This window comes from Oncorhynchus gorbuscha, linkage group LG19 (genome assembly GCF_021184085.1).
Source record: "Oncorhynchus gorbuscha isolate QuinsamMale2020 ecotype Even-year linkage group LG19, OgorEven_v1.0, whole genome shotgun sequence".
NCBI classification, from domain to species: Eukaryota; Metazoa; Chordata; class Actinopteri; order Salmoniformes; family Salmonidae; genus Oncorhynchus; species Oncorhynchus gorbuscha.
The window spans coordinates 4,951,391-4,978,203 of record NC_060191.1 but is presented as its reverse complement, the minus strand read 5'-3'; the positions used below and the strand labels follow the sequence as shown (position 1 = coordinate 4,978,203).

At 44.9% G+C, this 26,813-nt stretch overlaps 1 protein-coding gene across 1 annotated transcript; it reads left to right on the top strand.

The window, feature by feature from the left end:
• Positions 1-495: 495 nt before the first annotated feature.
• On the top strand, positions 496-26,813 carry LOC124006456 (leukocyte receptor cluster member 8 homolog). The gene is given in 17 exon segments (XM_046316479.1): positions 496-807; positions 3,082-3,186; positions 9,201-9,342; positions 14,490-14,645; positions 14,906-14,992; positions 16,057-16,174; positions 16,177-16,503; positions 16,645-16,801; positions 17,064-17,234; positions 18,561-18,794; positions 19,049-19,213; positions 19,599-19,890; positions 19,988-20,089; positions 20,202-20,270; positions 20,399-20,528; positions 20,650-20,857; positions 20,991-26,813. Coding segments are annotated over 17 exon segments (2,667 nt in total). The 5' UTR covers positions 496-766; the 3' UTR covers positions 21,154-26,813.

Below are 26,813 nucleotides of genomic sequence, written 5' to 3'. Positions count from 1 at the left end.
ACTTGTAGTAATCATGGTCGAATTACCGACTGGGGGATCAGCCACTCTCACTTAGGGCCCCTAAAAGGCTATGGCCGGCTCTGACTGCACGTGTGGGTATGGATTTGGGTACAAGCGACCAGCGAGCTACTGCGGCCCCTCATGATGAGTTCAGATTTTTTTGTGGCCCCCACCCCCATCAAAGTTGCCCATCCCTGGTCGAGACTATCTTATCACATTCACCTTGCTTGACAGTTGTGTGGTGGAGGATGAAGAGTCTTTATATATATATATTTGATTTATAACAGCTTTTCACCAGTAGAGTAAAAAAAACGTTTTATTCAATATTATTCTGCAACATCAAGGGTTACGGTGTTTAACAACAATAATTGTATTACGCAAGTAGTGGCAGTAGTGATAATGAGAAGGCAAAACTTTGAAATTTAGGAACAAAGTAGGTAAGTACTTTCCTCCAATGAGAGGAAACGGAAGACGAGGCATACGTTCCATATCTAATGCAACTGCCATTTTGTTTTTCAGTTGAAGATCCACTGCAGCTATGGTTGTTCTCGTGAAAATGGCATTATTCGACGTTTAGATATTGCCTTATAGTGTGTTTTTCCCTTAAATTTAAAGACGGTCTTGTTGAGAAGTAGTGGATGGTAGTGTGAAAGACCAACTTTCCTTGTATATTGTGATTTAATTGTTCTTGTTTACGTTAGGGTCTTCTGGCCGACGACGTTCTATTAGATTGGTCCTGTAGCTAGTTAGTTATCTCGGTGGCAAAATGGCGGCGAATACGACCCAGACAGCTCCAGCTGCTAACTGGTAAGATCTAAAATTATCAAGTGAATCATATCGAGCTTTCGAATATGTTCTCACTTTATTTTGACCTGTATTATAGCTAGACATTGACATTTAATAACGTCCGAAGATTCGCCGAGTTCTTCTCGTTCCGTTAGTTAATGTAACTAAAGTTACCTAGCTAACGCTAATTAGCCATTAACGTGAGCTAACTCCTACTTTCCTGCAGCTTCGTATCGGCTAGGCTTCTGTACTAGCAAATACCACCAACTATGTAGTACGTAGTTATGATTGACAAGGTAATTAGCTATCGGGGTCACAGTCCAGTAACCTAGTAACATCAATCCAAGACTCTCACCAAGTTAACGTTATCTTCCAGGCCGGGTCACAACAACTTCTAGTATCAACACGATTTTCATGTCTACAATGGTTCATCAAGAACTGGTGTAATAGGGCTAATGGGTTGATTCCGGACCGGGCAGTTGAGCTACTCTCTCAAGGCTTGGGCAGTATTGTCATTGAATCACTTAAATAAGATTTGGAAATGGTCTAGCTAATAGTCTGAAAAGTTACTGTCTCTTAAATATAGGCAGGGCAAGGCAATGACTGTTTTATTCTGTACTAGCAGGGGTTCTTGCTATTCTTCATGTGGAGTCAAAGCACTCTTATTTTGAGCTTCGCTCAACATACCTTCTGTTAACGGAGAGACATTTATTTCCCATCAATGAGAATGTCCCATTTTTATTTAGGGGCCACAGAAATAGCATGCTTTGAATTTTGTGTGTGTGGCAGGGCCATGCTCAAGCAACTGAGATGCTCATTCAACAGGTTACCTTACTAAAGTGTATTCATATACACTGAGCAAAAATATGAACGCAACATGTAAAGTGTTGGTTTCATGAGCTAAAATAAAAGATTCCAGAAATGTTCCATGTGCGCATAACACTTATTTATCTCAAATCTTGTGCAAAAGGTACATCTGTCATCATTTTGCCTTTGCCAAGATAATCCATCCACCTGACAGGTGTGGCATATCGAGAATCTGATTAAACAGCATGATCATTCCACAGGTGCACCTTGTGCAATGCCACAGATGTCACGTTTTAAGGGAATGTCCACCAGAGCTGTTTCCATGGAATTTAATGTTTATTTCTTTACCAAAAGCCACCCCCAATGTCGTTTCAGAGAATTTGGCATTCAGTCCAACAGCCTCACAAATGCACACCACGTGTAACCACTATAGGTTGATCGATTAGGATTTTTCAACGCCGATACCGATCATTGGAGGCCCCAAAAAAAAGCCAATGCCGATTTAATAAATACATTTTTTTTAATAAATAAAAGCTAATATATTTGTAATGATGACAATTACAACAATACTGAATTAACACTTTTAACTTAATATAATATATCAATACAAATCTATTTAGCCTCAAATAAATAATGAAAAATGTTCAATTTGGTTTAAATAATGCAAAAACAGTGTTGGAGAAGAAAGTAAAAGTGCAATATGTGCCATGTAAAAAAGATAATGTTTAACCTGTTACTCCTACCCCCTACTTTTTTGAACATTCTGTTAAAAATCGCGCAACATTTCAGCGCCCTGCTACTCATGCCAGGAATATAGTATATGCATATGATTAGTATGTGTGGATAGAAAACACTCAGACGTTTATAGAACTGGTTAAATCACGGCTGTGACTATAACAGAACGTGCGTTTCATCGAAAAGTGCAAGAAAATATTATCACTGAAAATGGGAAAATATATCCATGCGCCACTTCAACCCATTGTTTAACGTGAACCACATTAAATGGGGCCGAGGTTGCAATACCTACAGCTTCCACACGATGTCAACAGTCTTGTCATTTGCCTACGATTTGTTTCTTGGTCAAACAGACACAAGGCAGCGCAGTTCTTCCGGTCTCCGACCGGATATATATGCCATTTAGCAGACGCTTTTATCCAAAGCGACTTACAGTCATGTGTGCATACATTCTACGTATGGGTGGTCCCGGGGATCGAACCCACTACCCTGGCTTTACAAGCGCCATGCTCTACCAACTGGGCTACAGAAGGATATTTTGGTTGAGATTTACCCGGACATTATTTCCAGACGTACAGCTATAGAATATACATCGCCTCGTGATCAATTTGATCCCTTATTAACGTTTACTAATACCTAAAGTTGCATTACAAAAGTATTTTGAAGTGTTTTGTGAAAGTTTATCGTCAACTTTTTTTATTTTAAAAATTGACGTTACGTTATAAAACGCTATTTTTTTCGTTGATCACACAGTCTTCATAGATCGATATCTAGGCTATATATGGACCGATTTAATCGAAGACCCAATAGTGATGTTTATGGGACATCTAGGAGTGCCAACAAAGAAGATGGTCAAAGGTAATGAACGTTTTATATTTTATTTGTGCGTTTTGTGTAGTGCCGACTATGCTAATTATTTTGTTTACGTCCCCTGCGGGTCTTTTGGGGTGTTACATGCTATCAGATAATAGCTTCTCATGCTTTCGCCGAAAAGCATTTTAAAAATCTGACTTGTTGCCTGGATTCACAACGAGTGTAGCTTTAAATTCAGTACCCTGCAGGTGTATTTTAATGAACGTTTGAGTTTTAACGAGTGCTATTAGCATTTAGCGTAGCGCATTTGCATTCCCAGATGTCTAGATGGGACACCTGCGTGTCAGGAGCAAGAGGTTAAGTTCCTTGCTCAGAACATGAGAACATATAAAAGCTGGTGGTTCCTATTAACATGAGACTTAATTATTCCAAGGTAAGAGGTTTTAGGTTGTAGTTTACCTCTTACAGCTCCCCCTACTTTGTGCAATTTCCGCCTGAAGACATACCCAAATCTAACAGTCTGTAGCTCAGGCACAGAACCAAGGATATGCATATTCTTGGTACCATTTGAAAGAACACACAAACTTCAGAGTGTTAATGTGAATTGAATGTAGGAGAATAACACAATAGATCTGGTTTAGATAAAACAATTTTAAAAACCATACGCTTTTATTTTTGTATCATCTTCAAAATGAACAAGATAAAACAAACATTCAGATAGAATGATGGGGACAATTTCAGTGAAAAATATAAGAGGGCAACAGTACTTGTGCAAAGTTTCAGAATGATAACTTCCAAAATGATTGTGCTACATGACATTTATCATGAAGTCACCCAGGTGTCCCACACAAGTAGCCCAAATGTACCCAAGTGGCCAAATTGGTGAAGTTATACATTTTGAAACATAACTATATACAAAATACCAAAATGGTATTCTAACACACACCCCCCAAAAATTGAGAAAAAAAAAATATATATATATATATACACACACACACACACATTTACAAAACAACATGGGTAACTATTTACACACTTTCAATATTTGGACGATCCTCAGTCTTCTATCAAATCTATTTATATAGCCCCAGCCTAAAACCCCAAACAGCAAGCAATGCATGTGTAGAAGCACGGTGGCTAGGAAAAACTCCCTAGAAAGGTCCTTCTGTAGCTCAGTTGGTAGAGCATGGCGCTTGTAACGCCAGGGTAGTGGGTTCGATCCCCGGGACCACCCATACGTAGAATGTATGCACACATGACTGTAAGTCGCTTTGGATAAAAGCGTCTGCTAAATGGCATTTATATTATTATTATTATTATTATATTATAAAGGCAAAAACCTAGGAAGAAACCTAGAGAGGATCCAGGCTATGAGGGGTGGCCAGTCCTCTTCTGGCTGTGCTGGGTGGAGATTATAACAGAACATGGCCAAGATGTTCAAATGTTCATAAATGACCAGCATGGTCGAATAATAATAAGGCAGAACAGTTGAAGCTAGAGTAGCAGCACAGTCAGGTGGACTGGGGACAGCAAGGAGTCATCATGTCAGGTCATCCTGGGGCACGGTCCTTGGGCTCACGTCCTCTGAGAGAGAGAAAGAAAGAGAGAATTAGAGAGAGCATATGTGGGGTGGCCAGTCCTCTTCTGGCTGTGCCGGGTGGAGATTATAACAGAACATGGCCAAGGTGTTCAAATGTTCATAAATGACCAGCATGGTCAAATAATAGTAAGGCAGAACAGTTGAAACTGGAGCAGCAGCATGGCCAGGTGGACTGGGGACAGCAAGGAGTCATCATGTCACGTAGTCCTGGGGCATGGTCCTAGGGCTCAGGTCAGTTGAAACTGGAACAGCAGCATGGCCAGGTGGACTGGGGACAGCAAGGAGTCATCATGTCAGGTAGTCCTAGGGTCCTAGGGCTCAGGTCCTCCGAGAGAGAGAAAGAAAGAAAGAAGGAAAGAATTAGAGAACGCACACTTAGATTCACACAGGACACCGAATAGGACAGGAGAAGTACTCCAGATATAACAAACTGACCCTAGCCCCCCGACACACACTACTGCAGCATAAATACTGGAGGCTGAGACAGGAGGGGCCAGGAGACACTGTGGCCCCATCCGAGGACACCCCCGGACAGGGCCAAACAGGAAGGATATAACCCCACCCACTTTGCCAAAGCACAGCCCCCACACCACTTCGTCTGCAGTATCGTCTGAGAACAGCCACCCGGACAGCTGAAGAAACTGGGCTTGCTCAAACTGTCTCAGGGAAGCTCATCTATTTTCATGGTGTCATTTGGGCAAGTAATTTTCTGGTGTCAGCATTGTGAACAGAGTGCCCCATGGTAGCGGTGGAGTTGTGGTATGGGCAGGCATAAGCTATGGACAACGAACTTTTTTTTTATTAATGACTGTTTCGATGCAGAGAGATCCCATGACGACATCCTGAGGCCCATTGTCGTGCCATTCATCACCTCATGTTTCAGCATGATAATGCACGGCCCCATGTCGCAAGGATCTATACACAATTCCTGGAAGCTGAAAATGTCCAAGTTCTTCCATTGCCTGTATATTCACCAGACATGTCACCCTTTGAGCATATTTGGGATGCTCTGGGTCGCCGTGTATTTCCGCGTGTTCCGTTTCCTGCCAATATACAGCAACTTCGCACAGCCATTGAAGAGGAGTGGGACAACTGGCCACAGTCAACAGCCTGATCAACTCTGCAAAGGAGATGTGTTGCGCTGCATGAGGCAAATACTGTGCACATCAGATACTTACTGGCCATGCCTTTTTTAAAGGTGTCTGTGACCCAATAGATGCATATCTGTATTCCCAGTCATTTGAAATCCATAGATTAGGACCTAATACATTTATTTCATTTTAGCTGCTGGGTTCCGTTTTAGCTAGTGGTTTCTCAATTTTTATTTAATCATCTGGGAAATGGGATGCAACCAGAAAGGTTGTATATGCAGATAGTCATGCAGTTCCAGTCAAAAGTTTGGACACACCTACACATTCAAGGGTTTTTCTTTATTTTTACTATTTTCTACATTGATGAATAATAGTGAAGACATCAACTGTGAAATAACACACATGAAATCATGTAGTAACCAAAAACGTGTTAAACAAATCAAAATATATTTTATATTAGTGTTTCTTCGAAGTTGCCACCCTTTGCCTTGATGACGGCTTTGCACACACTTGACATTCTCTTAACCAGCGGTTACCATACCCGGCCTGCTAGTTGGTTGCTACTTAAAGTCCCCAGGACATTTACACTATTTGGCAAGACTGCCTTCTCGTCTTGTGCACCAGAGGCATTTACATTTAAGTCATTTAGCAGACGCTCTTATCCAGAGTGACTTACAAATTGGTGCATTCACCTTATGACATCCAGTGGAACAGTCACTTTACAATTGTGCATCTAAATCTTAAGGGGGGGGGGGGGGGTGAGAGGGATTACTTATCCTATCCTAGGTATTCCTTAAAGAGGTGGGGTTTCAGGTGTCTCCGGAAGGTGGTGATTGACTCCGCTGTCCTGGCGTCGTGAGGGAGTTTGTTCCACCATTGGGGGGGCCAGAGCAGCGAACAGTTTTGACTGGGCTGAGCGGGAGCTGTACTTCCTCAGTGGTAGGGAGGCGAGCAGGCCAGAGGTGGATGAACGCAGTGCCCTTGTTTGGGTGTAGGGCCTGATCAGAGCCTGGAGGTACTGAGGTGCCGTTCCCCTCACAGCTCCGTAGGCAAGCACCATGGTCTTGTAGCGGATGCGAGCTTCAACTGGAAGCCAGTGGAGAGAGCGGAGGAGCGGGGTGACGTGAGAGAACTTGGGAAGGTTGAACACCAGACGGGCTGCGGCGTTCTGGATGAGTTGTAGGGGTTTAATGGCACAGGCAGGGAGCCCAGCCAACAGCGAGTTGCAGTAATGCAGACGGGAGATGACAAGTGCCTGGATTAGGACCTGCCCCGCTTCCTGTGTGAGGCAGGGTCGTACTCTGCGGATGTTGTAGAGCATGAACCTACAGGAACGGGCCACCGCCTTGATGTTAGTTGAGAACGACAGGGTGTTGTCCAGGATCACGCCAAGGTTCTTAGCGCTCTGGGAGGAGGACACAATGGAGTTGTCAACCGTGATGGCGAGATCATGGAACGGGCAGTCCTTCCCCGGGAGGAAGAGCAGCTCCGTCTTGCCGAGGTTCAGCTTGAGGTGGTGATCCGTCATCCACACTGATATGTCTGCCAGACATGCAGAGATGCGATTCGCCACCTGGTCATCAGAAGGGGGGAAAGGAGAAGATTAATTGTGTGTCGTCTGCATAGCAATGATAGGAGAGACCATGTGAGGTTATGACAGAGCCAAGTGACTTGGTGTATAGCGAGAATAGGAGAGGGCCTAGAACAGAGCCCTGGGGGACACCAGTGGTGAGAGCGCGTGGTGAGACAGATTCTCGCCACGCCACCTGGTAGGAGCGACCTGTCAGGTAGGACGCAATCCAAGCGTGGGCTGCGCCGGAGATGCCCAACTCGGAGAGAGTGGAGAGGAGGATCTGATGGTTCACAGTATCGAAGGCAGCCGATAGATCTAGAAGGATGAGAGCAGAGGAGAGAGAGTTAGCTTTGGCAGTGCGGAGCGCCTCCGTGAATACAGAGGAGAGCAGTCTCAGTTGAATGACTAGTCTTGAAACCTGACTGATTTGGATCAAGAAGGTCATTCAGAGAGAGATAGCGGGAGAGCTGGCCAAGGACGGCACGTTCAAGAGTTTTGGAGAGAATAGAAAGAAGGGATACTGGTCTGTAGTTGTTGACATCGGAGGGATCGAGTGTAGGTTTTTTCAGAAGTGTAATAGTTTCGACAGTGCTGCTATTCGGGGGCTAGCTGGCTAGCTAGCAGTGTTGATTACGTTGCGTTAAAAGAATGACAATAGCTGGCTAGCTAACCTAGAAAATCGCTCTAGACTACACAATTATCTTTGATACAAAGACGGCTATGTAGCTAGCTATGTAGCTAGCTACGATCAAACAAATCAAACCGTTGTACTGTAATGAAATGAAATGAAAATGTGATACTACCTGTGAATGCGACCGGGTTGTTGAGTTCTATTCAGAAGACGTTGGCTAGCTGATGGCTAGCTAGCAGAGTCTCCTACGTTAAGGACGACAAATAGCTGGCTAGCTAACCTCGGTAAATTAAGATAATCACTCTAAGACTACACACTCTAAACTACACAATTATCTTGGATACGAAGACAGCAAAGACTGCTATGTAGATAGCTAACACTACACTAATCGAGTCGTTCAGTTGAGTGTAATAGTTTCTACAGTGCAGCTAATCGGTGGACGTTAGCTAGCTGGCTAGCTGCTGGGCAGAGCAGTGAAGACTACGTTAGGACGGCGAAATACGATAATTACGCAATTCTCTTTGATACAAAGACGGCTATGTAGCTAGCTAAGAAGAAATTGCTAAGATTAGACAAATCAAACCGTTGTGCTATAATGAAATGTAATGAAAAGGTTATACTACCTGCGGAGCGAAGTGCCGATGCGACCGCTCGCTCCAACCCGGAAGTACAAAAACGTGAAATAGTCTACAATCCATGCTTCATCTAGATAAGTTAGTGGCACTGAATGAATTTTACATTTTGATGGGAGACTGTTCCAGAGGAGTGTAAATGCATTTTAAGGCTGGATCATGTTGTATTGTTTTCTGTTTTAATTCTGTAATGTATTGATTGCTGCTGCCTTCCTGGCCAGGTCTCCCTTGAAAAAGAGACTTTGGGTCTCAATGGGCTTTTCCTGGTTAAATAAAAAATGTTTACTTTATGAACTGTAACTCAGTAAAAGCTTTAAAATGGTTGAGTTTATATTTTTGTTCAGTGTAGTTACACATTTCCAAAAATAATCAATCTTATCTCTTGATTAAAGAATTTGGTGTACTGTAAATTTTGCTGGTTTGGTGGTAGTATCTTCCAAGTTAACAAACCTAAAACTTGGTCATGTTATTAAACATTTGTTTGGTTTCCATACTGAATGACAGACAGTCACATGTCTCCTGTCTGTTGTAGGTCGTATGACGCAGCAGCAGGTCCAGAGGGCCAGACAGTCTCGGAAAACCCAGAGTGGGAGAAGGCCAGACAGGCACTGGCCTCCATTAGCAAGACCCAGAGCGCCACCAAGAACGCTCAGGCCAACCGGACCACAGCACAGGTGTGTGTTTGCATATGTGTCTGTGTTTTGCTTCTTGGATGCGTTTGTTCACTTACTGTAAGGCACGTTACCTACGATAATGAAGTGAAATTCTGCTTAGGAAGGGGTTTCGTATCTGGCAGATGGCAGCTCTATTCATCAAATTCAGGGGTTTCTGAACTGTTTTGGCCCGCGACCCATATTGATATATATAAAAATGCCACCCAACCATGTAAGAAACGTTATGTCATCAACGGCAAATGTTCACTTTTTAATTGGGGCTATGACCGTTTATTACAACTCAGTCCGACAGTACTTTTGACTAGGGATGCACGATATATTGGTGAACATATCGGAATCGGATGTTATTAGCTAAAAATGGCAACATCGGTATCGGCCCAATGTCTAGTTTAACTACGATGTGCAAAACCGATGTCAAAGCTGATGCGCATACCTATATAACGTAGGTACAGGACGTAATGACGCCACGTAAAAATGTTGCGCTACACGTTCAACACAGCATTCCTAACCTAGCCAACAATGTCTGCTGGTGTGGATCGAGCAGTCAACAAGTCCATCAGTCATTTGAAAGAGTAAGAACATTTCAGAGAGAGAACTCAAAGGCGAAATCCATTTACGCCAAGTGAATGTAATTCATTGCCCTTGACAATCAACTGTTCTCTGTCGTGCAAGATGTTGACTTTCGCCGACACAGTAATAGCGTCACTGCTATTGTCTTCACAACGTACTATTGGAACATCGTTTGGGTCTTTGCGTGTCAATAAAGATGCGCGTCAAATAGTACTATTTGACGAGTCAAATAAGCTTTTAATTAGTGATGCACCGATATGACATTTTTGGCTGATACTGATATCTGATATTTTTCTTGCCAAAAAAAACAATACTGATAACCGATGTTTAACATTTTTGCTGCCTTTTAACAACACTGTCATCTCGGATTTTCAAAATATGCTTTTCAACCATAGCAAAACAAGCATTTGTGTAAGAGTATTGATAGCTAGCATAGCATTAAGCCTAGCATTCAGCAGGCAACATTTTCACAAAAACAGGAAAGCATTCAAATAAAATCATTTACCTTTGAAGAACTTCAAATGTTTTCAATGAGGAGACTCTCAGTTAGATAGCAAATGTTCAGTTTTTCCAAAAAGATTATTTGTGTGGGAGAAATCGCTCTGTTTTGTTCATCACGTTTGGCTAAGAAGAAAAAAATTCAGTCATCAAAACGCCAAACTTTTTTCCAAATTAACTCTATAATATCGACAGAAACATGGCAAACGTTGTTTAGAATCAATCCTCTTGGTGTTTTTCACATATCTATTCGATGATATATCATTCGTGGAAGTTTGGTTTCTCCTCTGAATCACATGGAAAAATACATGCAGCTGGAGATTACGCACCAATTTCGATGGAGGACACCAGGCGGACACCTGGTAAATGTAGTCTCTTATGGTCAATCTTCCAATGATTTGCCTACAAATACATCACAATGCTGCAGACACCTTGGGGAAACGACAGAAAGTAGGCTCGTTCCTGGCGCAGTCACAGCCATATAAGGAGACATTGGAACACAGCGCCTCAAATCTGGCTCACTTCCTGTTTGAAGTTTCATCTTGGTTTTGCCTGTAGCATTAGTTATGTGGCACTCACAGACAATATCTTTGCAGTTTTGGAAACGTCAGAGTGTTTTCTCTCCAAAGCTGTGAATTATATGCATAGTCGAGCATCTTTTCGTGACAAAATATCTTGTTTAAAACGGGAACGTTTTTCATCCAAAAATGAAATACTGCCCCCAGAGGTTCAAGAGGTTAAGCATTCTAGTACAGTTAACTATTTAACACACACACATGGACGCAGCGGTCTAAGGCACTGCATCTCAGTGCAAGAGGCGTCACTACAGTCCCTGGTTCGAATCCAGGCTGTATCACATCCGGCCGTAATTGGGAGTCCCATAGGGCGGCGCACAATTGGCCCAGTGTCGTCCGGGGTAGGCTGTCATTGTAAATAAGAATTTGTTCTTAACTGACTTGCCTAGTAAAATAAAGGTTACATACACACACATATATTTTCTTGGCATTTACCTACCTATGTCCCTGTTACCAGTAAAACATAATCAAAACCTATTTCTTTCACTTGCTGTGCTCCTTCGTTGTTCAGTCGTTTCGTTTGGGTCTTTGAGTGTCAAATAACACTTTGAAGTGTCAAATCATTGGCCAATCATAGGTTGACAACTTGGAGTCACGCAATGATATGGTGTGTGGTCCACCCACTACAACTTGGGAAACCATGCAGTTTATTAGGCTGCAGATTAAGCAAATTATGAAAGTGCACGCTATGAGCTTGATGCTCCTTTACAGTAAATATTGAGGGTCTTATTCTGGTGACATGATCGATGCTTGACTGCTGTTTGACAAATACAAATATCCATAATAATGTGGACTATCCTACCTGCACAGCCTACCTGCACTGTATCTGCAAAATGTTGGCTAGAGTGCATGCAAGACCAGAATAGGAAAAATCAAATCAAATTGTATTTGTCACATACACATGGTTAGCAGATGTTAATGCGAGTGTAGCGAAATGCTTGTGCTTCTAGTTCCGACAATGCAGTGATAACCAACAAGTAATCTAACTAACAATTCCAAAACTACTGTCTTATACACAGTGTAAGGGGATGAAGAATATGTACATAAGGATATATGAATGGGTGATGGTACAGAGCAGCATACAGTAGATGGTATTGAGTACAGTGTACATATGAGATGAGTATGTAGACAAAGTAAACAAAGTGGCATAGTTAAAGTGGCTAGTGATACATGTATTACATAAGGATGCAGTCGATGATGTAGAGTACAGTATATACGTATGCATATGAGATGAATAATGTAGGGTAAGTAACATTATATAAGGTAGCATTGTTTAAAGTGGCTAGTGATATATTTACATAATTTCCCATCAATTCCCATTATTAAAGTGGCTGGAGTTGGGTCAGTGTCAAAGACCGTGTGTTGGCAGCTCGCCACTCAATGTTAGTGGTGGCTGTTTAACAGTCTGATGGCCTTGAGATAGAAGCTGTTTTTCAGTCTCTCGGTCCCAGCTTTGATGCACCTGTACTGACCTCGCCTTCTGGATGATAGCGGGGTGAACAGGCAGTGGCTCGGGTGGTTGATGTCCTTGATGATCTTTATGGCCTTCCTGTAACATCGGCTTTAATCTCACAGGCGCTTGTTATTGGGTATAATACACTGCTCAAAAAAATAAAGGGAACAGTTAAACAACACCATGTAACTCCCAAGTCAATCACACTTCTGTGAAATCAAACTATCCACTTAGGAAGCAACACTGATTGACAATAAATTTCACATGCTGTTGTGCAAATGGAATAGACAACAGGTGGAAATTATAGGCAATTGGCTAGACATCTCCAATAAAGGAGTGGTTCTGCAGGTGGTGACCACAGACCACTTCTCAGTTCCTATGCTTCCTGGCTGATGTTTTGGTCACTTTTGAATGCTGCCGGTGCTTTCACTCTAGTGGTAGCATGAGACGGAGTCTACAACCCACACAAGTGGCTCAGGTAGTCCAGCTCATCCAGGATGGTACATTAATGCGTGCTGTGGCAAGAAGGTTTGCTCTGTCTGTCAGCGTAGTGTCCAGAGCATGGAGGCGCTACCAGGAGACAGGCCAGTACATTAGGAGACGTGGAGGAGGCCGTAGAAGGGCAACAACCCAGCAGCAGGACCGCTACCTCCACCTTTGTGCAAGGAGGAGCAGGAGAAGCACTGCCAGAGCCCTGCAAAATGACCTCCAGCAGGCCACAAATGTGTATGTGTCTGCTAAAAACGGTCAGAAACAGACTCCATGAGGGTGGTATGAGGGCCCGACGTCCACAGGTGGGGGTTGTGCTTACAGCCCAACACCGTGCAGGACGTTTGGCATTTGACAGAGAACACCAAGATTGGCAAATTTGCCACTGGCGCCCTGTGCTCTTCACAGATGAAAGCAGGTTCACACTGAGCATGTGACAGAGTCTGGAGACGCCATGGAGAACGTTCTGCTGCCTGCAACATCCTCCAGCATGACCGGTTTGGTGGTGGGTCAGTCATGGTATGGGGTGGCATTTCTTTGGGGGGCCGCACAGCCCTCCATGTGCTCGCCAGAGGTAGCCTGACTGCCATTAGGTACCGAGATGAGGTCCTCAGACCCCTTGTGAGACCATATGCTGGTGCGGTTGGCCCTGGGTTCCTCCTAATGCAAGACGATGCTAGACCTCATGTGGCTGGAGTGTGTCAGCAGTTCCTGCAAGAGGAAGGCATTGATGCTATGGACTGGCCCGCCCGTTCCCCAGACCTGAATCCAATTGAGCACATCTGGGACATCATGTCTCGCTCCATCCACCAACGCCACGTTGCACCACAGACTGTCCAGGAGTTGGCGGATGCTTTAGTCCAGGTCTGGGAGGAGATCCCTCAGGAGACCATCCGCCACCTCATCAGGAGCATGCCCAGGTGTTGTAGGGAGGTCATACAGGCACGTGGAGGCCACACACACTACTGAGCCTCATTTGGACTTGTTTTAAAGGACATTACATCAATGTTGGATCAGCCTGTAGTGTGGTTTTCCACTTTAATTTTGAGTGTGACTTCAAATCCAGACCTCCATGGGTTGATAAATTTGATTTCCATTGATCATTTTTGTGTGATATTGTTGTCAGCACATTCAACTATGTAAAGAAAAAAGTATTTAATAAGAATATTTCATTCATTCAGATCTAGGATGTTATTTTAGTGTTTCCTTTATTTTTTTGAGCGGTGTATATTACCTCAACAGTTATCTTAACTTGGCGAGCTGAACAGCATGGACCATTTTGTTTCTTTCTGACACACAACCGTCTGATCTGGACTCGTATCCACAGTGTCTCAAAGTAAGTGTGCTGATCTAGGATCAGGTTTCAACCTCTGTATTTAGTCTTATTGATTAGGATTCTAAAAGGCTAAACTGATCCTAGATCAGCACTCCTACTCTGAGGCTTTGTAGAAACTGTCCCAGGTCTTCCTGGCTTTTTACCCGAATATGATTCAAATGGACGAGTCGGCTTTCATTCTGATTTAATCTCTCATCACTTAGTAGTTGTCTGTTTGTGTTTCCAGGCTGGTCAGTTTCAGCCTGTAGTAACTGAGTCAACAGCCATACAGCAGCAGCAACAGCAGCAGTACTACCAACAGTGGTACCAACAGAACCAGCAGCAGCCGTATCCTGGGTACACCTACCCCTACAATTACTACTATCCCATGGCGCCGGGCCCCGTACGTGTACATATCCTCCGCACCCTCCACATTTCAGATGAACTGTTATGATAATAGTCCTTGGTAATGATTTCCCCGACACTGATGCCGGCTTTATGCACTATAGCGTTTAGATAAGGAATTGGAATTGTTAGATTTAGCCTACACATTACAAAATCTGCACTGTGTGACTAAAAAACAATGAACTGTTAACATGATACACCGATAGAACAAGCCAAGCCAGTACCATATTTGAAGTGCGTTTTCCTCTGATTCTCCAGTATGGTGGTGGTGGCGGCTATCCTCCTCAGGGCCAGTATGGTATACCTCCAGGACCTTACCCTTCTCCCACCACTCCAACTGGACAGGTAACCATCAGAAAACTGCTACTGTTGCTACTTAAATCAATCAAATGTTCAGTTTACTTCACTCTTCCTCTGTTGCAGTTTATGAATCATTAATTAAATGATTCCCCAATGCCAGGTATTTGTGTAAAAATGACTTTCTGTTTCCGGACAGAAGTACAACCAGGAATCAAACGTATGAATTAAGATGTTATTGATGACTGGCATTTGAATAATGTTCTATTTCTACCCTGACAGGCATCCCTAATTATCTCTCACTGTCAGGTACACACCTACAGTGTCAATGCGTCATGCTGCCTTGTTGACAAAATTACTGAGTGGCACAGATTACTGTTCGGTTTGAGAAGGGGCACAGATTACTGTTCGGTTTGAGAAGGGGCGCAGATTACTGTTCGGTTTGAGAAGGGGCGCAGATTACTGTTCGGGTTGAGAAGGGGCGCAGATTACTGTTCGGGTTGAGAAGGGGCGCAGTTTACTGTTCGGGTTGAGAAGGGGCGCAGTTTACTGTTCGGGTTGAGAAGGGGCGCAGATTACTGTTCGAGTTGAGAAGGGGCGCAGATTACTGTTCGGGTTGAGAAGGGGCGCAGTTTACTGTTCGGGTTGAGAAGGGGCGCAGATTACTGTTCGGGTTGAGAAGGGGCGCAGATTACTGTTCGGGTTGAGAAGGGGCGCAGATTACTGTTCGGGTTGAGAAGGGGCGCAGATTACTGTTCGGGTTGAGAAGGGGCGCAGATTACTGTTCGGTTTGAGAAGGGGCGCAGATTACTGTTCGGGTTTGAGAAGGGGCGCAGATTACTGTTCGGGTTTGAGAAGGACGCTCCTCCCTCCCCGCTTTCGACCGATGACGTAACGGGCCTTTACCCGGTTCCTCGCGGCTCAACATAATGTAATCCTTCCACTAAGAATATGTCTGGAGCTGAAGTCTGTTGCAGTTAGAATGTTTTGCTCTGCAGTTCTCCTTTCATATTGGGATATTCTCAGTTTGAAGTTTTGGAATCTCTGCAGTTTATTACCATTCTTTCACAAGTTTCTTTTCCCCCATCTATTATTTGTCCCTACCTTCACAGCCTCCATCCCTGCCCGTGATGGATGACCAGTCCTCCAGCTACCCCTCTCAGCCCCAACCCCCTCCTCCTGCTGCCCCTCAACCACCCCCCCAGAGCTCCACCAGCTCTGAGCAGCCCCCACCCCTCCTCCCCCAGCCATCCCTCCCCCTCCCAACTCCCAGTACCCCCTTCCTCCAGGGCAGAACTCTTACAACCCCAACAACCCCATGCCCTACCCCAACAACGATCCCAATCAGATGAGAGGTTACAACCACAACCAGGGCAGGCCCAGCTATGGGCAGAGCTACCAGACTCAGAACTCGTACCAGCAGCAGCAGAATAACAACCAACACCAGCAACAAGGACAGGGTCAGTATGGACCAGGAGCTGGGAGAGGAGAGGCCAACAAAAACAAGAACCATCAACAACAACAGCCACAGCAACAGCAGCTCTGGCACCGCATGAAACGTAAGTGTGTGAGGGTATTGAGTTATGTGTGTGTGAGGGTGTCTAGAGCATGTTTTTTTCTGTCAGCTTATCATTGTATTTGTTTCCCATCACTTGGTGTTATTTTCTTTGTTTCAATGCCTTCTTTATTGTCTTCCACAGAGGCACCTGGAGCAGGTGCGATGAAGTTCAACATTCCCAAGCGACCCTACGTCATGACCAATCAGAGTTTCCCTCCTGGGGAACAACCCACTGGATTGGCTGCTACTCCTTCCTCCCCAGCTGCTGCTCCTGCTGCACCTGGCGGTGCCCAGACACGGTGAGGAGACAGCTACTAATGACATCAATATATCAGTCTTTACTATCCTTAATCCCTACTGGGGAAGAATGAAGTATCTCTACTCATGATCAGAAGATGACAGGGGTTTAAAATCTGCATCCAATAGATTTCAGAAGTACCATGTCCCGCTTTCTCAAACTAATAATTAGTCACTTCAAATTGTTGACCTAGTACTCCCAAACCAGTTTCCTTTCCCCCTGATTTACTGTTGCAGTGCTGATTATAAAAATGATTCCCTCAGGCCCCAGGACTGGCCCCAGGCGATGAAGGAGTATGTTCAGCGCTGCTTCACAGCCTGTGAGAATGAGGAGGACAAGGACCGCACCGAAAAGGGGCTGAAGGAGGTCCTACAGAAAAGACTACAGGATGGGTCTGCCTACACCATCGACTGGGACCGCGAGCCTCTGCCTGAGTGAGTGGAGCAGTTCTTGAAAAAGCCTGACGTTTCACTGTCTAAGAACTTAGCCTGATGTTTCACTGTCTAAGAACTTAGCCTGATGTTTCACTGTCTAAGAACTTAGCCTGATGTTTCACTGTCTAGGAATTTAGCCTGATGTTTCACCGTCTAGCTGATGTTTCACCGTCTGCCGAACTTGGCCCGATGTTTCACCGTCCGCCGAACTTGGCCCGATGTTTCACCGTCCGCCGAACTTGGCCCGGTGTTTCACCGTCCGCCGGACTTGGCCCGGTGTTTCACCGTCCGCCGGACTTGGCCCGGTGTTTCACCGTCCGCCGGACTTGGCCCGGTGTTTCACCGTCCGCCGGACTTGGCCCGGTGTTTCACCGTCCGCCGGACTTGGCCCGGTGTTTCACCACCGTCCTTGGCCCGGTGTTTCACCGTCCGCCGGACTTGGCCCGGTGTTTCACCGTCCCGGTGTTTCACCGCCGGACTTGGCCCGGTGTTCACCGGCCCGGTGTTTCACCGTCCGCCGGACTTGGCCCGGTGTTTCACCGTCCGCCGGACTTGGCCCGGTGTTTCACCGTCCGCCGGACTTGGCCCGGTGTTTCACCGTCCGCCGGACTTGGCCCGGTGTGTCACCGTCCGCCGGACTTGGCCCGGTGTGTCACCGTCCGCCGGACTTGGCCCGGTGTGTCACCGTCCGCCGGACTTGGCCCGGTGTGTCACCGTCCGCCGGACTTGGCCCGGTGTGTCACCGTCCGCCGGACTTGGCCCGGTGTGTCACCGTCCGCCGGACTTGGCCCGGTGTGTCACCGTCCGCCGGACTTGGCCCGGTGTGTCACCGTCCGCCGGACTTGGCCCGGTGTGTCACCGTCCGCCGGACTTGGCCCGGTGTGTCACCGTCCGCCGGACTTGGCCCGGTGTGTCACCGTCCGCCGGACTTGGCCCGGTGTGTCACCGTCCGCCGGACTTGGCCCGGTGTGTCACCGTCCGCCGGACTTGGCCCGATGTGTCACCGTCCGCCGGACTTGGCCCGATGTGTCACCGTCCGCCGGACTTGGCCCGATGTGTCACCGTCCGCCGGACTTGGCCCGATGTGTCACCGTCCGCCGGACTTGGCCCGATGTGTCACCGTCCGCCGGACTTGGCCCGATGTGTCACCGTCCGCCGGACTTGGCCCGATGTGTCACCGTCCGCCGGACTTGGCCCGATGTGTCACCGTCCGCCGGACTTGGAAAGCCCAAATCCCCTCTTGGAGACCAAATGCCTAATTTCTGTCTAAGCTCTATCAAGAGGTGCTAGTCATCCTAATCCCTTCTCTCCTATCTCTCCGTCCAGACTGAAGGCCAAGCAGTCTCGCTGGGAGGCTGTGCCCACCCAGAGGACTCTGGAGAGTTCTGTGGGTCGTGGTGGGGCTACGCGTGGCAGGGGTGGTGGGGCCAGGCTGGGGCACTACAGGAACGTCTTCTCCCAGAGAAGCCCCTCATCCAGCTCCTCAGGCTCCTCCTCTCGCTCCCCCTCTCCCTCCCACAGCCGACACAGGGACCGCAATGGCCAGAGACATAGACGCAGGTGAGAGACTGTGTGTGTGTGTGTGTGTGTGTGTGTGTGTGTGTGTGTGTGTGTGTGTGTGTGTGTGTGTGTGTGTGTGTTTTGAGTTAGTTCAGTGATTTTTTTTTTTCTCCCCATAATTGGCTACGTGTATTATTTGTCCCAACCTGCTTTGTTATAGGGCAAATATTCCCCTTAATATAGTATAATGATAGCCACTCTAAAAAGAGAAAGTATGCTGTGTATTTTTATGTTGTAATATCCTCCTCTTCCAGTGACTCTGAGTCCCAGTCGGACAGCAGCATGTCCAGTGACCTCCGAACCCAGCTTCCCCGGCGCAACCAGAAAGGAGGGCGTGGCCGTGGGGGTGACAGGGACCGAGGCAGAGGGGGTGGAGAGAGGGGACGAGGAAGGGGCGGAAGAGGCAACAGAGGACGGAGGTAAATAAGCATGTTTTGGCCTAAAGAAAAATTCCAGCCGAAGTGTTTTGCATGTCAGCAATCAAGTTTTCAAGATATACAACTTTCAAAATACAGAAATAAAGCCGGAATTGTGCATTTTGCATCAAATTATGCCAAACTGCAACATGCGGGCAAAATGTGTCATACCGGCTGTATTTTGAAAGTGGTACATCTTGAAAACTTGATTGCCAACATGCAAAACTTTCTGGGACTATATCAACAATGGACTAATGAAACAAATACCAACAGCTAGTTTTGGGTGAGATCTTCTTTCAATGACTATTGGCCTTGACCCACCCACAAACTAATATTCACCTTTCCCTGATTCTCATTGTGCTGATCACATTTCGGCTTCTCTTCTCAGAAACATGGATGATGCTAACTCCACCGTCCTGGGCAAGAAGAGGAAAGGTGGGAACGCCGGCCTGGACTTCCACGACCCCCACCGGGAGGCCAAGAAACAAAGCCGAGCGGCACGCTTCCACAACACCAAGATGCGCTCAGAGCCCCTGGTGCTGTCCATCAACAACCTGGAGCTGCCCAAGGAGGACCTGAGCTGGGACGACTGCCCCATCGTAGGCACCTGCCAAGAGATCACCAAGATCTACCTGAGACTCACCTGTGCCCCCGACCCTGCCACAGTGCGTCCCGTATCTGTGAGTATCGCCTGTCACGTGGAATGAGAGGATCCTTATTTGAGGCCTCCCTTCAGATTGTGTGATGTTTGTCTCCTAATCCCCTGTCTCTGGCCAGGTGCTGAGGAAGTCTCTGTTGGCTGTGAAGGCCCACTGGAAGACCCGTCAGGACTACCCCTACGCCTGTGAACAGATGAAGTCCATACGTCAGGACCTCACGGTATGTTTACTACATGTCCTTTTTAGTTTAGTCGAACAGGCACTTCGTCCTATCACAGTATTTGAGTCCTATTGTATGAGGATATGAAAACAGGTGTCTCTTCTCATTTCAGGTCCAAGGAGTTCGTACAGAGTTCACAGTGGAAGTATACGAGTGCCATGCACGCATTGCTCTGGAAAAGGTGAGAGGGCCTCCATACACTGTCCTCCTTCGCTACCTCGTATTTGACGTCGGGCGCCGTTTTTGAGTTTAAAGGTGCGGTGTCTTTCTAGATGTGCATTCTTCTCTAAATGTTTGCGTTGTTACCAGGGCGACCATGCAGAGTTCAACCAGTGCCAGATGCAGCTGAAGGCCCTGTATAAGGACAACCCGTCAGAGAACATAGGGGAGTTCACTGCTTACAGACTACTCTACTATATCTTCACTAAAAACTCTGGAGGTAACTTACCACCTGCCTGATATTCCTCATCAATCATCATATTTCTGCATTGGATTTTGGCTCGCATAGAATCGAGCTTAATGTCCTGATTTTCTTGGTTGCGTGTTTGCCCCCCACACAGACATCACGACTGAGCTGGTGTACCTGACTGCGGCGCTGCGGGCGGATGAGTGTGTGTCCCACGCGCTCTCCCTCCGCGCCGCCTGGGCTCTGGGAAACTTCCACCGGTTTTTCCAGCTCTACCGGAGAGCCCCACGCATGGCATCCTACCTCATAGACAAGTTTGTAGAGAGGGAGAGGATGATCGCTCTCAGGGCCTTATTCAAAACGTACGCCAGAGGCCTTTCCTACAAACTCCATGGTTCCTAACAATTCATCATTTTATGATGTAAATGTAAATGTAATTGTATGTGAGATAGAAATGGTCCAACTTTAAATTGCCTCTCCCCTCTGTTTTCCCAGATTCAGACCAGACTTGCCGGTGGAGTATGTGCAGTCCAGTCTGGGCTTCCTTTGTTTAGACTCTTGCATGGCCTTCCTCACAGGCCTGGGGGTCACCTTCTTCCCCTCTGACCCCAGCAAGATAGACTGCAAGACCAGCTCAGCCTGTCTGGCAGCCTCCTGAGGGGGTGGGGGGTTTACCGGGGAGGGGGGAAAGCACACTAAAGGGAGATACTGAGAGATAGACAGGGTCAGGAATGTACCCTCCAGTTATACTGCACTACACTTCAGGAGGGAGACTAGTGGTTAGACTGAAACTACAATTTAGTCCTGTAGAAAGAGGGAGATATGCACTAGGACCCACTAAATCACTTAAGGCTGAAATTCAGTGAGGATCCCACCCACAGATGCAATGTGCTCACAGATATGGACTGAATAACAAGAGTGGGGGAGATTATCTGCATACATGCTGCACATAAATACATTTAGAATAGCTTAGTCCCACACATCTCTGATCAACTCAAGATATTAATTATACCTTCGACTTAGAACATTTTAATGACGAACAGATGTTAGGCATTAGTTCCATGTAAGACCCGAAGATCAAGCGCCAACTCACACAGATCAGGGAAGAGTGTAGCCTCAAGGTCTCCCATCCACTATCACTCTCAGAAGTTTTAAGCTAACAGTGTTCTGTTATGTTTTTCCTTCCCTCAAGTCAACAGCCTCAAACTCATGTGAAGACGAGCCTTGAGAACCCAAGAGGGAGATGAAAATGAAATGAGCTAAAGTCATCCCTCAAGCCCTCATCCAACAGGCTGCTCATCCACTCCAAAACCAAACCGTCAACCAGAGAAGAGGTTTGTCTGTTCAGGTGTTCAGCTCTAGAGACTGTGCAAGCCCTTTGCTGCTTTCAGGAAGCCTTCGTGATCCAGCGTCCAATTCGGGAGCGGAGGAGATGGTGGTTTGTATGTCCTGTCCCCCCTTCCCTCAAGCTGTCTATGATTGGCGATCGGGTGGGGAAAGTTACCCCCGCTTCCTGTTCCTGCCTATCCCTGCACAATTGTCACCCCTGAAATGTATTGACTGAGAAATCTGAAGGTTCTGATTGGCTCCTTGCCCAGGTTGGCCACATCCATCCTTACCCCACAGTTGTCCGCTACCCACAGTCCCCTGCTTCACCCTTCAACAGTCGTCACCCAGAGTTCACCAAAGTTTGACCACAAAGTTTACATCCCAGTTATATCTGCTCTCTAATATAATAGAGCTCCAAGCCTGGTGTCTAGTCCTTTCTGGTAGGCATTGACTTATAAAGTGTGATGGTGGATACAGTCCCCTAATACTTACCAAGAATGGCCTCTGCAATCCCTCGGTATGTGTCCAGGAGGCAGGATATCCACCTATAGTCCATCTATCCCCTGAGAGCAGACAAGGAGGCAGTCTCCCACCCCTTAAGAGTACCAAATAACCAAGTTGAGGCTCTGAGCGAGCCTGTGGTGTTTCCTGAGTTAGCCGATCAACAGCCCCCTCAGCGGCATGGAATAGCAGTCGTCAAGCACTCCCATCACACAGGAAGAAGTCAGCTCCATCAAGATAGTGGCAACGTCTTCGCCTTCAAATATGGTGGCTGGATCAGTCCCGCCATACAACAGATGGAGATGAGATCGCTGTCTGTGCAGATGGCAGCAACGTCTGGGTTTGTATGCTCCACACTCCGTTCAGTAAGGCTGAGTATGTATGTATGGCTGGTAAGAAAAATGACTCTTGGTGTGCTGGAAGGAGGTGGAGGACAGCACGGCAAAGATCACCTGGTATTCACTATTGGCTCATTCACAAACACTAACCATTGGTTTGGGTTAAGGTGTATGATATCAAGTCTGTGGTAATTGCTTAAATTCCATCCACGTGATGATAGTGTGTCTGAAATTGTGATATAAAATGAAGGGTGCCAGTATTAACCCTTGGAGAACACCCCTCATTTGCAAGACAATGATGAAGCCAAACTGTCAAATTATGCAGGTGCAGATACCTTTTAAACCTGAATTTGTGTAACTGTCTCCTTAATTGAAAATTCACATTCTGCCACAAAACATTAATTTAGGACATTAATGTTGGCAGCTAAAGCATAAGACTCTGCTTATCAAATGTTTGTCAGTAATCAAATAATCTGCTTATATATTTAAAGCTAAGAAATCACCATGTGATATTTTTAAAACCCCATTGCAGACATTTTGGTTTTCAGTAAAGGCAGGTGAGAGTGAAGGATTGTCGAGTAGTTATTTTGGGGTCCTATCCAGCAGTTATACATTAGGCTACATCCCTGTGTATACTCTTGATAAGATCTGATGCGAGGAGACTAGTGTGGAGAGTTAATTGTAAATCAACATAATTGTCAATACATAAATAGAACCTAGAAATGGAACATGAGTTGGTGATATCAGTTGATCTAATATCAGCATATATACCCCTTGTTTTCAGGCATGACCTTGAAGAGTATTAACTTGATTCACATCAAAGCTCGAGGTATTTTAGTGAGTTCAGTGACATTGTGGAGATATCATATGTATTTGTCACATGCACTGAATATAACCGGTTCAGACTGAAATGCTTACCTACGAGCCCTTTCCCAACAATGCAGAGTTACAAAGTAAGAAAAATGATATAAATAGAAAAGGATTTGGTAACACCATAAAATAACTAACAAGGCTATACACAAGATAGGACTCAACTTACAGGATGAACAGAAGTCTGTGCTGTAACAAATGTCCTGTGTGCTCATCTATAGAGTAGATGTGTCAGTATCTAATGTACATTGTTATGGATTCAGTTGGCCTTTTTTCTTCTCAGTAGCTGTATTCATTGGTCATTTTGACATGTTTTATGTTTACCAGGGCAAGTGTAATTTTGACAAACATATATGGTGAATGAGAAGCTGAAGCATTTTAGATATGGGTAATAAACAATTAATGATTTAAGACAATTGATGTGAATATGTAAATTGTCATTACAAATCTAAGAAGTTGGATGATTTGGAATACATTTCCTGTTTTTGATATTGCTGTGGATTTAAATGGGGAATTGATAGTAACTGCCTTTTGTAGTGCAAACACTTGTGTGATTTCTACCATATATTTTTGACTGCTTATTCAATACGTGTGCAGGACAGAAGGTGTATATTTTGGGCTTTTACTGGGATTGAAAATGGGATATTTGCTGTATCAACCAAATATTTTTCTTGCCAGATATGCACACTTGGTTGACCACTTTCATTTCTTACTCATTTTTTAAATGCTCATCTTCTGTGAACCCATTTTTCTTTTTAGATTTTATTTAATGCATTTCTGTCATCTCAACCTTTCTGGCTCTCTGTACTCATGAACCCCTTAGATCAGTGGTATTCAAAGTCAGCATCTCAACCCATGAGGGAACTGCAGTGGGGTTGCTAAAATACGAAAGCATTAATTCGTCATTGTATGGGACAATATAGAAACGTTTTTGAGAAAGATCATTTGAAAAATCTATTTTTGAGTAAATGTATTTATTGGTTTATTTTCATTTCGATGAGATGAACATGAATGGAATTTTTTTTTTTTAAGGGTGTCAGTAGGTTTGGAAATTCTTCTGGCTAGAAAAAAAAGTCCCCAGAAATTCTGGTGAAAAAATTGGTGTCCCCACTGAAAAAGTTTGAATATCACTGCCTTAGAGATGAGTAATGTACTAAAACCACCACACAACATCCTGATGGCAAGAGAAAGGTTTGGTTGAAGGCACTGCACTCCCATCAGCCAAGAAACAAACTGTTACTGTTTGTGTTGCTCAAGTCTCCCATTTGTCAATTTCTTTGGAAGTAGTTTGTCAAAGAGCAAACCCAGACCGGTTTCAGATTAACAGTGGTTTGGCTGGTGTGAGTCAGTGTTTTGATATGGGAACATATCAATATGGTACCGTCATTATGTTATTAATATTCTTAATGATTGGATTGAGAGCCTGTGAGAGATATATGTATATCTATGACATGACTGCAGGATCAGTTTCAATATGAATGTCTGGATGAGTGATCAGTCTTCTCAGCAACCCTTCTACCCATTTATAGATCCCTTTGTGTCATTTGACAGGCACTATTTTGTGTGATATGTGCTCTTGTTTCGGTCACTTCGGTCATTATTGAGAAGTTGTACTCATGACTCAACTTGTCCCTTCTCTCTTCATCTTCCTATCCTCTGTCCAACTTTCCTTTTCCCCACTCCCTTCACCAGTTCCTTTCTCTTATTTTTCTTCTTGCAGTACTGCATTACAGGAGCAAAAGGAATGTGAAAAGAGAGCACCTCCTCCCAGCCTCCAGAAGCAAGCTGGAGAGAGGGAAAAGTGTGAGAAATGCAAGACTTGATACTGCCAACTCAAGTTCAAGCCATTTTGTCAATATGACCTGATGTTGCTGTGTCTTATACATGGGAGCCTGACTTCAATTGTTTTAGTCAAGTCTTTTGAATGTGTTTTATTTGACTATTCTTAACTTGAATCAAGAAAACATTCAATGTCAGATTTTTTCCCACTCTAGTTTGCCAGAAACAATCTATAGTTAGTAAGGTTTGCCAGAAATCTATGTCTATAGTTATGATGGTTTAGAGGTATCGGCCTTCCTATGTGTTAATGTATACTGTTTGTCCAGAAACATTTGCATGCGTTCTTGTTTTTCATAACCAGGGTGTTCTCTAGAAATGGATTTGTCATTGTCAACATCAAGTACAGATCAATATTTAGTAAGGCAACCTTTTTTGGTCAGTTAATATTTGGCATCTCTGTAACCTCAATGTATTTTGTCAGATGCCTCGTTGTCTACCTGTAAATTAATTTGCCTGCATTCGGTATTTGTTGTAATACATTGGGAGTTATTTTAACTTGGAAACACATTAAGTATCTAGCATTTTTGGGATTTGAAATGGATCTGGACATACAGCATACAATTCATTCTAGATATTTAAAAAATCTTATCTGCTTATATTTGGTCACATTCCTTTAAGTTTTGAGTAGTCTGGTAGTAGTTAGCTCCCATATCAGAATGTTGCTCTGTCTTGCTCTGTACCTTTCCTAAACAGGATGCTTCTCTGTCTTGTCTGTTGATTTCAGACACCTCTTCAACAGTGAAGTCAAGTTCATGTAGCGTGCTATCTCCTGGTCAGATGTTTAACATTGCAGAACCTCTCATATCTCACATTGATGCTTTAGTTCTGATACATTCATATGTTTTGTTCAATGACAGTTTATAACTGTACATTTCCATTTAACTAACAATGCTTCTCCTTTTAAAAATGTGCTACTCTTACTCTCTCAACTGTTACTTCTGACACTTGTGGGTTTGTTTTTTCCTCTTGAACTTCTTGAAGCCCATGACTGTGTAACTCCTGCCTCCATTTGTCCTATTAGACTTGAACAATTCCCTTTTCTTACTTCAGCCTGATGCATCGGTTCATTTTTAATTCTTCAATGTCTAGTGGATTTGTTCTGTTGCTCCTTTTCTCCCCTCACTCTTCTTACCTGCATGTGTCCCCTCCCTCTTCCCTTCTATCAGAATATCTCCTTTCTCCACCCTCTTCAATGTTGAGTATCTGTTTGCTAGTGACTATTGTTGCTGAGTAACTCTCCATTCTCGGTAGTAAGTATTGCTTCTATGCTGCTAAGGTGGTTTCTGTTGCAGCTAGCTGAAACTAAAGGATATACTTGCAAAATATCCCTCCCCAGTCTCAACCCTCCCTGGATTGTATTTGAAATGAAATACTCCCATTTTGTAAATACTGTGTACATATGTATTTTTTCTTGAACCTAATAAAATAAGTTTAGAAATAA